A 16,389-nucleotide genomic window follows, 5' to 3' on the forward strand; every position below is an offset into this window, starting at 1 on the left:
AGCCCTGAAAAGGAACCAAGCACTGGCACAGGCCACAAAGTGATGGACATCAAAAACATTACACAAGTGACTGAAGCCAGATGCAAAAAGCTACATGGTGCGTGAGTCCACTGATGTGCAGTGGCCAGCACAGGAATACCCAGACACAGGAAGCAGGGCAGCAGCTGCCAGGGGCTGAGGGAGGGGGGTGGAGGTCTCTCTTTTAGGGGAATGAAAATGTTCTGGGACTAGAAAGAGGTGGCAGCCGCACAATGCCATGGACACACAGGTGAGCATCCCCTATCCAGACACTGGACACTAGAGATGTTCTGGATTCCACAATCCAGTGTTTTCAGCTTTCGGGATATCTACATGTGCATGATGAGGCGTTCTGGGAATGGACTCAGCCTAGACAAGAAATTCACTTGTGCTTCTTACACACCTCATAGCACCTCCAGCACAGGCTGGAGGCAATTTTATACAGTTTTTTAAATCATTTTGTGCATAAAACAAAGTTATATGGTATGGAGTTTTCCACCCCGGCATCAGATGGATGCTCAAAGTTTTGGATTTTGGAGCATTCAGGATTTGGGTTTTGGGGATTAGGGATGTTTGTTTTGTACTAAATGCTATGAGCTATGCACTTCACAATGATTAATCTACGTTATTTGAATTTCATCTCAATAGAACGAATGGAAAGTTCTTCTGAGCCGACCACAGGGTCGGCCTTCTGGTACGTGAGTGGAGGAAGGCTTGACTTCCCAAGTGCAAACCCTGCTCACCTGTCGTGCGATGTTCTGCACCAGCTTGTCCATGGTGAAGCCGATGTAGGCGTGGATGGTGAACATCTCGCGCAGGGTGTCCTCGTACTGCGTGGGGTCGATGCTCCCCTCCAGCAGGCTCCGCACCATGTCCAGGAAGGCCGGGTAATACTCCTCCAGCTCCACCTCACCTAGGGAAGACGGATGGTGAGGCTCCACCCCCACACCTGGCCACTACCTCCCAGGAGGACGAGCAGACCGTGGGCTGAGTCCCCACCTCGGAGCCCGGGGAAACCCCACTGTGGGCCTGGCAGCCCCCACCAAGGACCTGGCATACGCGCAGCCGACCCAGGACGAATCTGGCATCACCAGGGAACACGAACAGCCAGGCTGCACCCCCACCCCCACCCGGCTGCTCAGTCTGGATACATGGCTCAGCCGTGAGACTTGGGGATGGCAGCTAGAGACAGCTGTGGTGGCTTTACACGCACCAGGAAGACTGGTGAGACAAGGCTGTGGAGGAGGATAACGTGCAAAGCCTGTCTCCTGTCTGGACATGACTACATCTAGGAAAGGGGTCACTGCTGGAGGAAGCTGGGAGAGGTACTAGAGAATCTCTTAGTACGTTGGCAACGTTCCATTTGCAACTTTCCACTCAAAATCATATAATTAACAGTTGACCCTTGGTTCCAGGACCCCACAGATACCAACCCCCAGAGGCTCAAGTCCCTCTGTCCATGACATGTATCTACACAGAACCCGTGAGCAGTCTCCTAGACTTCTGAATCACCTCTGGTCACTCAGAACACCTAGTTGAAGGCATGCTCGGGCACAGCTGTTACACTGTATTGTTTAGGGATCACGACAATAAAGGTCTGTACGTGTCTGGCACAGATGTAATTTAGGGGGGACACTTTCAGTGTGCAGGTGGGTGAAGCTGAGGACGTGGAGCCTAAGGACACAGAGGGATGACTATTCACAACCAAAGGCCACCCGGAAATGCAATCTGTGCCTCTAGTCACAAGTCATGAGCCTGAACCGAGGGCCCCATGGGGCGCTTACTGGGCTGCTTGAGGCGCAGCTCCATGGCGGGGTCGCTGCCCTTCTCCCTGCGGCCCTCGCACAGCAGCTGCTCCCGCTCCTTCTCGGTGCGGTGCTCCAGCAGCTGCTTCTGGGCCTGGCGGTAGATCCTCAGGAGCCTGGAGCACAGGGTCTGGTGCAGGCGCAGGAAGAAGTACCAGTTGTTATTGGCAAAGAAGAGACTATACACGTCGTCCAGGGGCTTGGGTGGTGGTGCAGGTGGCTGCTCAGCAGCTGGCGTGTCCCCAAAGGTCCCCTTCTCCTCTGGGGGGCTGCTCTGTGGCCCTGATGCCGGCTTCTTTCGTTCGCTGGGGTCTGAGCTCTGGCCTGGGGGGCCGTCCCGGTCCTCATCGGCTGACTCCTCCGAAGCCGCCAGGTCCAGCTGCTGGGAGAAGAAGAGGCTGGGCAGGAAGTGGTGCAGCAGCTGGTGGATGGTGCCCTGGTCCTCCTTCTGGATGGCCGGCTGCCGCTTCACGAAGTAGCTGATGAGGGCTGCCGCGTCCTCCAAGATCTGCCTGTCCTCATAGACGAAGATGAGGTGCGGCTCGCTGGAGGGGGCACTGCGGCCCTCCGAGTGCTGCTCCTGGTGCTGAGGGGACAGAGCAACCGTCAGGTGGGAAGCAGCCCAGCACCAGGAGGTGTCCCCACCCTCACAGACAAGTCACTGTGAGCCAGGACCCAGAGTGGATGTGCACTGCCCAGGGAGGTGAGGACACTGCAGAATCTGGGATGTGGAACATCTGCTCAGCCTTTCCTGGAGCCCATGTCCCTGGTCCTCTTGCTGAAGTGACGAAGAGTCACAGGTCCCAGGCAGCAAAGCTGAGTGAACCCCAAGATGGGGGTCCTGAGAACCACAGGGGCTCTAACGCATCACACTCGGGCCTGAGCTGCAGTCTAGCTCTGGTACCTGAACGGGCATGCGGCTCCCTGCCAGGCCACCCTCCGACAAGGTCAACTGGCCACCACCAGAGCCAATGGCAGCCCAGAAGCCAGGTGTCAGGAGGTGAGCAGCATCCCCAGCCCCTGATCCCAGCTGACTCGGGGGCCTGGGGTAAGGGAGGCTCTTGGGCCCCGGGCCTCTCTGCCCTCCTGTCACTCATGCACTGGTGCTTGTGATACCCTTCTGTCCCTCTGCAGTCCTTCACACCATGCACGTCACCAAGACCCTACCATCCCTGTCTGTTCCCCACCCTCCACCAGCCCCACCCACTCTCCTGCGTCCACGGAGATCTGGCTGAGAGGAGCAGGGCCAGTTCACTAAACCACCCAGACCTGCCCAGGCCCCCAGAAAACCCCAGCCTCTGGTGCCCTGCCCTGTGGCCCCTAAGGTCTCAAGGAGCCCCTGTTCCTCTCTGATGCTTTGGGGGCACTGCGCTCCCCTTGCCATGCACAGGGCCCTTGCACATGCCTGTCTGCTCACTTGTTCTCCCCAGACAACCTCCTCCCTGGGCTCACTGCTGCCCTGGGGCTTCGTCTGGATAACGACTTTTCTTCCCCCAAACCCAAAGACAGTCACTACTTCCTCCAGCACCCCATGACACCCAGTCCTCTCCTGCGTGGCCCACTGATCCTCTAAACACCAGACAGAGAGGTAGAGGTGCCCGGGTTCTTGTGTAAAGTGAGTGTATCCCTGTGGGCAGGGCTGGGTGTCCTTCAGGCTCTCAGTGGTGAGTCCAGGGCATGATACTGAAGGGCCCCTCAAACACAGAATGAGCAGGGGGAGCCTTCCACACAGTCCCTGGCCAGGACCTCAGCTTTCCGGAGCAGAGGAGTCCTGCTTCTCATTGGGGGCCGTGCTCCCTTACAAATGGGAGGCGCTGGTCACTAGCCTGCGATGTCAGCGGGGCTGCTCCTGGGGAGCTGGCGCCCACAGTGGGCTGCACTTCAGCCCTGCCCTGGCTCCTCAGTGTGACCTGAGCTCCCCTCCAGCTTCCCAATTCCCTTGCCTCATCTATACCACAGATGCCCTCGAAAAGCATCTTAAAAAGTCCTCTTTAGAACAAGGCATGCAATGAGATGGCAAAGGTGCTCTGTGAACCGCGAGATGAGGGTCTGACAGGTATGAACAGGGACCACCACGAGACTCGCCAGGTGGGGGGTGAAGGCGGCAGTGTCCCTGTACCCAGGCACCCTATCAGTCCCAGCCCCTGGCAGAGGCCCAGGACCTCAGCTGTAGCATGGGTGGGTCCGAGAGCCATATCATCAGCCCCATCCTGCAGGTGTCTCTAGCCCCACAGACAGGTCTCGGGCCTGCGGACCCACCCAGGACTAAAGTAGGGAAGCCAGAACACCCGTGGGGTGGGCCTCAGCAGTCAGACAGCCCAGCAGGGAGGGCCCTGGAGGGAAGGCCATCTGTGGCTGGGCCCTGGATGGTGTCCATAATGGTCACATATGCTCTGGGCAGACAGGTTGTCCAGCTGTGTCCCATGCAGGGCAGGAGAATTCAGACCAGTTTCCGGCTCCTCTGCCTTTGATTTCCATATTATAAGTTGAGGTACAATCATTACTGTGTGGTTACGTAAGGAATGAAGGGGACTCAGTGACTGATGACGTATGGATGTGTGTATGTAATACAGGGAACTGAACCCAGCAGCTGTAACATTGAGCTACATCCCCAGCCCTTTTTACTACTTATTTTGAAAAGGGTCTGGTTAAGGTGCTCAAGCTGGTCTTGAATTCCTCAGATGCCACAGTGGCCGGGATTAGAGGCGTGAAGCAGAATGTCACCTGCCCAGGTAGACACCAGGATGGTGAAGTAGCTCCACCCCCATTCGGCTCCTGCCCAAGGAGCAGTGTCCCTTCCCTGGTCACCTCCTCTCCAGCATCTGGCTGCCACCATGTCCAGGGGCCATCACCTTCCCACCAAGCTTCCCACATTGGGCTCCTGCAAACAAGTGGCTCCCCTGCAGGTTGTACCAAGGGCCAGACTCTTAAAACCAGAGGGAACGGCTCTGTCACATTTCTGTTCCTCGTGCCCCTGAGCCTGACGGGCCACAGCCTGCCAAGGGGCGAGGCAGACCATAAGAGCCGGAGGCAAAGCCCAGGGTCAGAGGATCCGGGGACTCAGGACCCTGGTCCCCAGTTAGTGGCAATGTCTGGTGCCTCCATCTCCTTGTTGCAAAATCAGCACAATGACAGCTGTGCCCAGCAAGCAGGGTTCATGACATTCCTTTTGGGAGTACTAGCAGCGCCTGGAGCACAGGCAGCGGTGACAGATGGAAGCCGCTCTTGATAGCTGACTGCATATAGTCCTCCACGCCTGGGGGAGCCTCTCTCCAACACCGGCAGAGTCCCTGACACCCCTGGGCTGCAGAACCCAGGAACAACCCTCACCCAACACAGCTCTGCAGGGTGAAGCCACCAAGCCCCTAGCTGCTGGGAAACAAAGGCACAGAGACTTGGCCACCTGCCTGCAGCGGCAGGAGACCCAGGGGCTGGCCGTTGCCTACTGCCCGCCTGCCTGGCCTCAGGCAGGAGGCCCTCACCTCATCATAGACACTCTCGATCTCGTTGAGCAAACTCTTGGAGCGCAAGGCCTTGGTGTCGTTCTGCTTGAAGTTCACGGCTTGGTGGTCCAGGGACTTGAGGTAGGCCTTCTCATACTGCTCGCGCCAGATCTTGTTGAAGCCCTGCTGGGCCTCCCGCCACTCCTCCTCCTTGGCCTTCAGCCTGCAGGGACGAGATGCACTCAGCACTGGGGACTCCTCAGGGCACCTTCCTTGTAGGACACAAGTCTGATCTCCTCCTAGACTCGACCGGGGACAGCCACGACTCAGGCCTAGTCCGACGGCACCTGGTCTGTGCAGGGGACACTGTGCCGGATATGAAAGGGAAAGAGTGGCCGGGGCTGCGGAGCACTAGAGCTGCTTCAGCTCCTCTCCCTCCTCCCGGGCACGGAGCACACTCTGTGGCTGCTGGTCCCCAGTCAGCTCCTCTGCTCAACTGGCACCCTGTGGGAAGTAGCCACAGTAGCCATGCCCAGGTCTGCGACCCGGGGGCTGGTGCCCGCCTGCGAGAGGCCACTTAGTAAGTAAAGCACCTGCGAGCGCAGGACAGTTTCTAGGAGGTGCTGTTACATAAACACCAAGCTCTGACACAGCAGGGTCCCATTTGTGTTTTAAAGTAGTGACAGCCAGCCCTCCCACCACAGCCTCGGCTCTGCAGATTCAACCAACTGCAGACTGAAATATCTGAAGGGAAGAAACTCGTGTCTTCAACTGAGTTGCGATCCCTAAATAATACAGTACAACTATTCACCTAGCACCTGCATTGCAGTCAGCATCACAAGTTGAGTCCACAGGAGGATATGGTGAGTTCTACACAGAAACTACGCTATTTCATAGATGGACTTGAGCACCCATGGATTTGGACATCCATGGGGTCCTGGAGCCAGTCTGTGGCTCAGAGGGATGACTGACTCTATGTCTAGGTGTGGCCATGTGCACAGGAGGGTCCCAGGAGGACTAGCCACGTCTACAGCACTCCCCTTGGAGTGGAGCAGGGAGACGACGGAAGCTGGGAACAGTGCCAGCCTGAGGCCACGGGCTCCCACTGGGCTCCCTGAGGAAGGAGGGTGGTGGAAGCCTACCACACCTCTTCAGGACGACAGGCACGGCGGTGACAGGGTTCTTCTTGAGGCTCTCGATGATCTCAGGGGCTTTGTCACCATAGATGCGGTGAATGGCGCGCCTCTGGATCACCTCCGACGTGCCGCCCAGGGAGTCGTCCAGCCGGAACTTCTCCTGGTCTTCCGGTGCCATCCGCGAGAGCTTCTTCTGCACACTTTCCAACACACGGATGGTGGCCAGGTTGGTCTCCAGGACAACATCTAACTACAGAAAGGAAGGCAGGACACGTCGGTCACAGGCACTCAGGGAGGCGCCTGGTACGTGGGGAAATGGGCACCTGGTCAGTGCAGGGGACACTGTGCTGGATATGAAAGGGAAAAGTGGCCGGGGCTGCCCGGGGTGAGCCCGGTGGCCTGGGGTGGGTGTCCAGACCCCAGCGATGGCACCACTGACAGAGACCTGCAGATGGCCCACCACAGCGTGAGCGGCCAGCAGCCAGGACGACAAAGGACACATTTGAGGAGGGGAATGGTCCCTAGGCTGACCCTCTTCCAGGGCATCAAAAGCACAGTTACGCTCAACAACACAGCCCTGAAGACACTGTGGTGATAAACAACTTCTTGAAATGACAAAGTGACACAGGGGAGGACAGGCTGGCAGGAGTTAGGGACAGGGTGGAGATGGGAAAGGAGCTGCTGTGGTTATGAATTAGGGCAGCATGAGGGGTGAGCTGTCCAGAACCTGGACTCTGGTGGACACAGGAACCCCCACAGGTGAGAAGATGGCACACATGCATGCGCACGTACATCCCATGCACACGCGCAAATGCACACGCCTGTGCACATGCACGCTCTTTCTGTTGTGGTCTCAACGCCCCCCCCCCCCCAAGCTGAGCTGCCAGAGCAACAGCACCGAGAAGCAGACCTCCGAGCAGGCCGAGCCTCGGGACCACCCTCGTGGCCGGTGAATAGTGTCACAGGAGGGGGTTTGTTGCCAAAGCCACGTTCTGTCCCCTCGTCTTGCCTGCCCTCTTTGCCCTTCCCCTGTGATGATGCAAGAGGGCCCTCGCCAGAGGCAGGCACCTTGATGCTGGGCTTCTCAGCCTGCGGAACCTCGAGCCAAGGCATCTCTGTTTGCTATAGATCCCCACCTGCGGTCCTGCGGCAGCAGTGGAAAACACACAGACAGACAGACACACACACACACACAAACAGACACACACACACACACACACATGCGCATGTGCACAGGTGAGTGCAAGTCCGACTGGGGATCTGAAAGAGATCAAGGTTGTTTTGATGTCGGGGCCCTGGCTGTGGCACTGTCCTGGAGTTTTGCAAGATGTCACCCTGGGACTTGCTCTCTGATTTCTTACTCTGCTTATGACTTTGATGATCTTAATCAGCTGCCTAGCACATGTGAGGCCCTGGGTTCCACCCCCACTACTGCTAGAGACAGGGACATCACTGTGTTACCAGCACAGGGGCCACCAGGACCAGAAGAAACAGGACGCCTTGGGGAGCTGCCCACTGCCAGGAAGTGCTGGAATCCCTGCTCCCAGGGCTAACAGGTGTGAAGGAAGAAGGGGATGAGCCCTGGGAGGACACTAGGTGGATAGGAGGTGAGGGGGAATGCAGCAGAGGGTGGGAAGGAAGGACAGGTGGCCGGGAGAACAGGGCCAGGGGTGCTGGCGCCACACCTCGAATCGCTCGTCCTCACAGCGGTGCAGCTGCTCCTCGTAGGGCGTCTTCTTGGAGCTGACGAAGGTGGAGTCTTCTGACCAGGAGGGGAAGGAGACCCAGGTGTCATTCAGCACCTGCACCAAGAGGAAACAAGTGACAGGGAGGCAGGTGCCAGTGGCCAGATGTTAACAGTGTTACTTGGCACAGAAGATGTGTGACACTGTCCTCATGTATAGGTGATTACTTGACCATACAAATAGTAAATCTGATTTCAGAGTAGATTTTAAGGAAACCTAGGACTTTGGTTAAGTGACCGCATTAAACTATCCCTGGGGTCAGCAAACTTTCTGTTGAAAGGCCTGATGACCACCATTCTACATCTTGTGGGCCATTGGTCTGTCTTGAACACTCCACCCTGCCTGTGTCCCGAGAAGGTAGCCACGGGCAACGTGCCCGTGATGGGCATGGCTGTGTGCTGGTGAAACGTCAGACACAGACAGGTGGCAGGTCTGGCTGATGGCACTCCGCAAACCCCTGGACTACAGATGTTCTGGAACCAGCAGGTGCTCCTGAATCCTGGAATGTGGCAGTCTCCTGTCCACGAATTCTCAAGTGTCTCCGGGTCAAGCTAAACCAGACTGATGTCAGTAACCCAGGGACACAGCGGGATCCCAGCAGCAATGATCCCAGGTCTAAATGATGGAGGAGTGAGTCAAATCCCAAATATCTGCATTTTGGATATGAAACTGCCACCTCTGCCCAGGGGGATTCCAGGCCAGATCCTGGCCCCATCTGTCCTCCCATACCTGGGGGGCCAGCACTGGGTCTCATACGCAGCATGGGGCCACAGTGCTTGCTGGAGGGCTGGGTGGGCTGGGGAGGAAGCCCTGCGGGCTGACCTCGGAGCCCCGATCCCTACCTCCTTGCAGATGGCTGTCCTCCCGCTGCACTTGGGCTGCTGGTAGGTTTTGGGGAGAGCCCGGTAGCTGGACCCGATGCGCTTGCAGGATGCATAGTCAATTTCCCGGCTTATTCCATCCCCAGATCGGTCGCTCATGGGTGGCGCAAAAGACAGCTCTTTTACCCCCAGGAAAGACTTGAATTGTGCAAAGAGTTCTGGAAATTTCCTTCAAAGATAAAGATAAACTGTAAGCTGGCATCCCTGGGGCCGCCTGAGGTTAGAGACAAAGTGAACGCAGGGAGGCAGAAGGCAGAGCAGAGCCTCGAGGGCATAAGGTCTCTCCTCCACTCTGGGGCTTCAGTAAATCTGCCCCTACCCTTTTGGGTCAAAAACCAAGCCTGTTTGCAGCTACTGACCCAGCCACTCACAGGGGGGCCTCAATACATGCTGGAAAGGAGGATGTAAGGTCTCCCAGTTCTTTGTTCCCTTCCTGTCATGACTGAAGGGAACACACACAGTGCTTTGCTGGTTCTGGGACTCAGCAGGCTGCAGGTCCCACAGCAGACTTGAGCCCCATCCACGGCCCAGGCCACTCCCAGGGGAAGGCAACGGAGCCCAGACTGTCAACAAAACACAGAAAGAAACCAGCCTGGCCCTGAGCTAAATCCCCTAAGCCCTCACAAAACTCCATCCCCAGGGCGCTAGGCACATGCCCAGGTGGGTCACTCCTTCACTCTCCCTGTCCACCATAAGGACACACTACAGCACTCCAATTTCCCCAACAGATGCTTTGGGCTGATCACCCCAGGGCTGGGGGCTTCATTATTTGGAATCCCTGGCCCCATCTTGGAACAGTTTGGGGCCCTGCTGTGGGACCCTCTATGGCTGTCTTTGAGGCATATCTGGCCCCAGGTTTGTGGGGATGAAATAATGACGTTACGTGGCAGAAACTGGGGCTCCAGAAGGCAGGAGCCCAGGAGCAGTCTCATTCTTTGGACGGAAGCCACCCATCTGCCCACTGCCTGTTTTTATAAATAAAGTTTTATTGACACCGTTTTGCTTATTTGCTTACTACTCCTGTGGCTGCTTTTGCAGGCCTAGAGTGGACAAATCTCCACAGGGACTGTCCCTTCAGATCAAGTCTGTTGCCCCTGATCTAGAGCCTTCCTCCCTCATGGGGAGACTCCTCCCTGCGAGCCCCTCTAGGGACACATTCTCACAAGCCACAATGCAACCACCAGTGTCACTAGGAGGACTTTACTGCAACTGACCCCTACTGCCACTTGAATTTCTGTTTAAAATATCAAATCCTACCAAAGAGGATGTGGTCACTCCATTTGCATGATGATCCTGCTGTGCCTGAGCTGGGCAGCCCAGTGGCACGCAGAGACTACATCCCCCCACCATGATACTGCTGTCTGCAAACCCCTGTGAGGAAGGCCCAGCCCCCGCTCTGCTCCCAGGAGACCCCAGGCAAATGGCAACGTGGAGAGGAAAGAGGGCGAGGAGAACGGTGCAGGGGGGCCTGGAGGCTTCTGCTGGATAAAGGTACCTCACACTCCAAAGAGACCGTCAACCCGACTCGCCCCCACCCCAGCTGGGCAGCTGCAGGGGGCGCGGCAGTTCCCTGGGTCATGCTCAGTGCAGCTGCCCCTGCACTGAAGCTGACACGTGCAAAGAAGGCCCTGTAGAGGCGCACGCTTCCGGCCAGCAAGGCCTGCTCCATTCTCCGTGGACCTTGCCTGACACAGAACCCCAAGTACCCTCCCTCATACAAATCTCTCACTGCTGCAGGGACACAGAGACCAAACAGGTGGCCCTAACCAAGCACCGTCCACCTGTCAGAGGCTCAGTCCTTCATTCCTCTCCTTCAATCCTCCTGACCATTGCAGGAGGAGGTACGGCCCCTGGACAGAGGCAGAAGGTGAGGCCTACCCTCCCAGTAGGAAGCAGGGTCTGATTCAGGCTCAGGGCTGGTCACACACCACACGTGCCACCCGCTAGCTGTGCGTGGGTGCCTCCTACATCCCACACACTGCAGAAGTTATCTTGCTGGAAGCACTGTCTGTTGCCCGGCCAGGTCCTGGCTCAGAGCAGTGCACTCTGAGCTGGGCAGAGGGGCCTCAGTGGGAATGTGTCCCACGTCCACATGGGAAGCCAGCGAAGTGTAGCTGAGGCTGGACACTGCCAACCTGCCCTGGCTGCTCTCAGAGCACAAGACCAGGAGTCCTATCGCCTTCACGTTCCTATACTGTCTGTTGGGACGCCCGGGAAGCGTCTCCTGGTGACCATGGCTGGTGCTGTGAGTTTGGCAGCCCAGCGAGTGTGCTCTCAACCTGGCTCATGGGAGACACTGGAGACTAATGCCCATTGTAACTGGTACACAGAGGTAAGGTGATACCATTGGCCACAAAAATGATGATGTGGACTCATATTTGACACTAAAAGATGCCCAAGAAATGAACAGTCTAAAAACGACACTATGATCCAGGTGCAGAGGAGCCCGCCTGTAATCCCAGCTACCTGGGAGGCTGAGGCAGGAGGATCACAAGTTCAAGGACAGCCTGGACAGCTTGAGGAAATGTTACTTCATTTCAAAATGAAGTAACAGGGTGGGGAATGTAGCTTGGTGGTCGAGCACTTGCCTAGCACCATCAAAAAAATACACTATGGCTCAGCCCAAAAGGTGTGATCCCATTTATGTCAAACTACATTCTCTGGCCACATGCATACCCTGAAGACAGAGGACAAGCCAAGGGCTAGGCACTGGGGCTGGAGCGCCTCGGACTCTGCCTAATAGCACACCAAGTTCACTTATGAGAGCCTGTCCTGGGTAAGTATTTGATCAGGGCTTTGGCTTCCTCAGCTCAAAAAAAAGACAAAAAGGTAGAAACGCATTACCACACCCCAGGAAGGTCTGTGTCTGTATTGAACGAGTACAGAGCCTTCCTCTATTTCCTAGACAACAGCTCTAGCAGTCATGTACACAGCCTGCATGTCACGTTCGGTATCCCACGTTCCCTGGAGATGGTTTCAAGTCTGCAGGAGGGTGTGGAGGTCCCGTGGGGACACTATGCCATTTTATCCAGGAGACCGGAGCACCCACAGTTGTGGGTAGCTATGAGGATTTCTGGGACTAATCCTCCTGGGACACCAAGTATCAACCACTGTCTCAGGCAGTCACTGGGGGTCTTGGAAGGTATCCCCAGAAGGTGAGGAGGAGCACTCCATGAGAAACAAACCCTGAGCGGCTTGGAGTCGCCCATCAGGTGGCTGCACTACAGCCGCCCAGGAGGCAGCCACTCCAGTCAGGAGACAGTGACGGTGCTGCCTGGAGGAGCTCCTGGGAGCTGGAGCAGCTGTTTGTGACCTGAATGGCGGGTCCCACTCTCTACACCACTGGGAGGTTTCCTGTTTTACTTCACATTAGAAAAAAAAGTACAAAGAAGTCTGTTTTGGTTTTTGTTGGTACCAGGAATTGAACGCAGGGGTGTTTAAAGTCTGAGCCACCTCCCCAGCCCTCTTTTCATATTTTACTTAGAGACAGGCCTCACTGAGTTGCTTAGGGCCTCGCTAAGTTGCTGAGGCTGGCTTTGAATTCGGGATCCTCCTGCCTCAGCCTCCCCAGCCACCGTGCCAGGCAGGAAGTTTATTTTTAATTAATGCCAAGGGATTCCCACAGCAGCAGCCTGCAGAGTTGTCAGAAGAACTGAACAGAACAACAACATGTAGTATGTACCCACCATGTGCAAGAGGTTCTCTGTGTTGTGTTGTTTGGTTGGTGGTGCTAGGGTGGAACCCAGGCCTCCCCATGACAGGCAAGTTCTCTCCTGCTATGCTACATCTCCAGCCCTTTAAAACCATTTTCTTTGAGACAGGATCTTGTCACATTGTTCAAGCTGGTCTCTCCACAGCATCTGGGACTACAGGCATGGCCACCACACCGAGCTTAAAACTTCATTCATTTATATTTTCATATTTATATTTTTCTCTGATGCTCTTCCTTTTTTAGGCAGATGCAAGTTTGTTACCTGTATTATTTTCCTTCTGCCTGAATAAATCCTTTTTTTTTTAAATTTTTTTTGAAGATGCTGTACTGCTTCAACACTAACATAAAGTTGAAAATTGTAAGCAGAACATCATTAAGTTGGGGACCCTCTATACACACACAAAATGGGTACAATGGGGAAGCTGGTTTGGTGGGTTGCCTAAGTGTCAATATCCTGGTTAGGACACTCACCCTCAGAGAAACAGAGTCCCCTGGCTTTCTCCATATCGTTTCTGACAAATATATGTATATCTAAAACAATCTCAATAACAATTTGGATTACAAAACAAAACCATAAGACACATGCATCATTTTTCAAAAACGAGGCGGATGGAGTTGCAGGCAGACAGACCCACTCGGGGGGGCCTGGGAAGCCGGCTGCTCACCCTAGAAACGGGCTGACCAGCTGCAGGAGCTCAGAGCCCGACACCAGCTCCTGGTTGAAGAGGGCGATGCAGCGCAGGAAGTTCTCGTACACCTCCTGGCTCTTCAGCACCCTGCGCACCTGTGGGGAGAGCACGTCAGGGGCTGCTGGGAGCCTGCTCCTCAGCCAGCGGGCAGTTCAGACACAACCAGGTGCTCACACGTCACACACGTCACCAACGCCAGCAGAGGCTCTGAAGGGAGGGTGTGGCCGGGAAGTGAACACTGCCCATAGGGCAACTCTCAGCCTGGGCTCTGTCTGCACACACACAAGGCCATCTCAACCGCTCTGCCCACTGACTCTGGGCAGAAGCCCAGGGCCACCCTCAATTTAGAAAAGGCCACATAGGTGCAGGGTGGCAGACACACATGTCCCTGAACCCTGTCTGGGGGGAGCTCTGGCCTTCCCACTGCCCAGCCACCTCCCGCCTGCCACACCACACTCCAGCTCCACACAGCCCATACCCCTTCTGTGGAGACGGCGGGAGGCCACCCTCTCCCAAGAGCCACCTCCCTCACCCAGGAGCACCACCCTGCAGACCTGGGCTGAGCGAGACCTGCCGGACGGGAACCTGCCCAGGCAGCACTGCACCAGCGGCTGGATATGGCCCCCGAGGAAGGAAGCCAGGGCCCGCTCTCACCTTATCAAAGAAGGAGAACTCCTGAAGGGTCCCGTACTTCCCCACAGCCGCGAGGGACAGGTCTTTGGTACCTCGGAGTTTCATCTTCTTCTGTGGAGAGAAATCCCATGAGTTAGCCTTACGCACCCCTGCAGGGGGTGTGATCCTGGGTCCTCTGACATCAGAAACCTCTTCCTGTGCGTTTTATCCTGTGGGCTGAGACAGTGACAAGGGGACAGCGCTGGCAGGACCCTGGAGAAGTCAGGTGTTAAAGCTGGGTGAAGACTCTTGTCCCTAAGGTGGACGAGGACCTGAAGCCAGCTGCTCCCTAGGATGTGGAAGACATTATTGTGCTGTGACAACCATCTCCAAAGTGCCTGGAGAACAACGAGGCTATGTCAAAGGAGACAGGAGCTGGCCTGCAGGGGCCCACTGGCCAAACCCGGGATAGTTCGGGTATAAAGATGAACAATGACAGTAACAGAGTGCACCCTGAGTCTGCGCTGGAATGTGTGACTAAATAAATAGATGGTGATGAGGACAAAGTTCTTCATTACAGTAGAACGTCAACCAGCAACTGCTCGAATGATGGAATTAGATAACCACCACCAGGGGGCGAGGAGCGGGACAGGAGCTGGATCTCGGCCACTCTTGCTCCCCAGTTGTGCAGTGACCAACCCATCCAACTGAACCTGGCAATCTCACCCATGAGAGTCATGACTGTGAAAAGGAGCAGACAGTGCTACACCCCATTTCTTCAGGACTTGAAGGAAGAACTCTCCTCTTCACAACAATTTTGTGAAACAAGGAGAACAGGTGAGTGGTCACCTCAGAGGTAGCCAACTTCTCAAGTCCCACTGATGGTGAATTTTGAACCAGAACAGGGTCCAGCCTCAGCTCTGGCCTGCTGCCTGGGCTTCTGCACATTACTCCCTGGTCCCCACAGAGGAGGCCAGGCTGCTGGGTGACCCCACGCAGGGACTTGGATGTGCATCGGCATGGTTACCTTGGCGGGGGCGGACACGGGCCGGAGGAGCGAGGGCCGGGAGCGCTTCTTGCCGTGCTCCAGACTCTTGTCATGGTCGCTCTTCTGGACGTTGTTCATTTCACATGGCCCGTTGCCTGTGAACTGAGGACACAGAAGGAGGTGAGCCACACTGGGGACAAGCAGCAGGGCCTGCCCAAGCTGGCTCTCCGCACGTCCGGCCATGCCGAGCTATTCTGGGCTCAGACTACAGCCCAGGTGGGTACCGACTGTCTGGCCACAGTCCTGTGTGCAGGTGGCACTGGCTCACTAGATGCCCGTTTTCTAGGGAACTGACCCGTGTTCCCAATCATTAGACACCGTAAGGCAGGGAGAAGGCTCACATAAGGCCACAGTGACCAGGGTTCTGACGGACACAGGGCAGGACAGAGACCTGGAGACTCGGGAGGGAGACACTCAGCAAGGAGATACCTGAGCGGGGTCCTCCTGCACAGGGACTCTCCCTGCAGACCTGCAGCCGACTGACAGGGCCCTCCCGCTGCACAAGTGACTGCCATGGAAACGCACAGCATCTTTTTTTTTTTTTTTTAATACTTTTTTATTTAAGTCTTAGTTGTACCTTTATTTTATTAATTTTTTTTTATGTGGTGCTGAGGATCGAACCCAGGGCCTTGCACGCACTAGGCGAGCGGTCTACTGCTGAGCCACAATCCCAGCCCGAAATGCACAGCATCTTGGGTACAGACAGCAGTGCAAAGCCCTGACTGCAAGAAGTGGCTGGTGTCTGCTTGGTCACCAAGGGGCCTTGAGCCAGATTCTGTATTCCTTGCTATGAATGACAAGATGTGTCCTGGAGGTGACGTCAGCACTTGCAGGACTGGGAGGGAGGCTCAGAGCTGGTTTGGAGCTCATCTCTCTGGCTCTGTGTCAATCACTGACTAACAGGTCAAAGATGCTTAGCCGATGCAAGGTACCTACAGGAAGCTGGAAGTATTCATGAAGAATGGTTCTGGAACAACCTATTCAGGATTTGCACCTGCATGAACACACTGTAAAGCTAGAGTGGGTAGGGGGACGACAGATGGCATAGCTTCTCTGCAGGCCATGGGCAAGGCCAGAGAGGCCTGATGATGCTTTTGAGCCACCATAATCACATTCCCACGGGATTAGACACAGAGATACATCAAAAAGGCTGTGCTGCTGGCCTGAGCACAGGTAAGGTGAATCAGTCACGGTGCCTGAGCGACCCCTGGGCTCTGAGAGCTGTGGGCCGGCTCTGCCACTGCCCTGACAAGGAGCACCCGACAGGCCAAGGGAAAAACACAGGCCGACTCCCCACCCC

General features: G+C 55.9%; 1 protein-coding gene across 2 annotated transcripts in view; it reads right to left on the reverse strand.

Annotated features, from left to right (window-relative positions):
- Sin3b (SIN3 transcription regulator family member B) overlaps window positions 1–16,389 on the reverse strand; it is a 40,356-nt gene that overhangs the window by 6,365 nt on the left and 17,602 nt on the right. For both annotated transcript variants that reach the window (XM_046436854.2, XM_046436853.2), the window contains exons 6-14: window positions 15,069–15,191; window positions 14,084–14,173; window positions 13,406–13,524; window positions 8,990–9,197; window positions 8,088–8,204; window positions 6,414–6,652; window positions 5,306–5,489; window positions 1,803–2,409; window positions 762–931 (exon numbers count right to left, since the gene is read on the reverse strand). In XM_046436854.2, the coding sequence (XP_046292810.1) occupies window positions 762–931; window positions 1,803–2,409; window positions 5,306–5,489; window positions 6,414–6,652; window positions 8,088–8,204; window positions 8,990–9,197; window positions 13,406–13,524; window positions 14,084–14,173; window positions 15,069–15,191 (1,857 nt within the window). The remainder of the gene's footprint in view (window positions 1–761; window positions 932–1,802; window positions 2,410–5,305; window positions 5,490–6,413; window positions 6,653–8,087; window positions 8,205–8,989; window positions 9,198–13,405; window positions 13,525–14,083; window positions 14,174–15,068; window positions 15,192–16,389) is intronic.

The sequence above is a fragment of the Marmota monax genome, unplaced genomic scaffold (assembly GCF_021218885.2).
Source record: "Marmota monax isolate L192 unplaced genomic scaffold, Marmota_monax_Labrador192_F-V1.1 WCK01_AAM20220418_F8-fsc00021, whole genome shotgun sequence".
NCBI classification, from domain to species: domain Eukaryota; kingdom Metazoa; phylum Chordata; class Mammalia; order Rodentia; family Sciuridae; genus Marmota; species Marmota monax.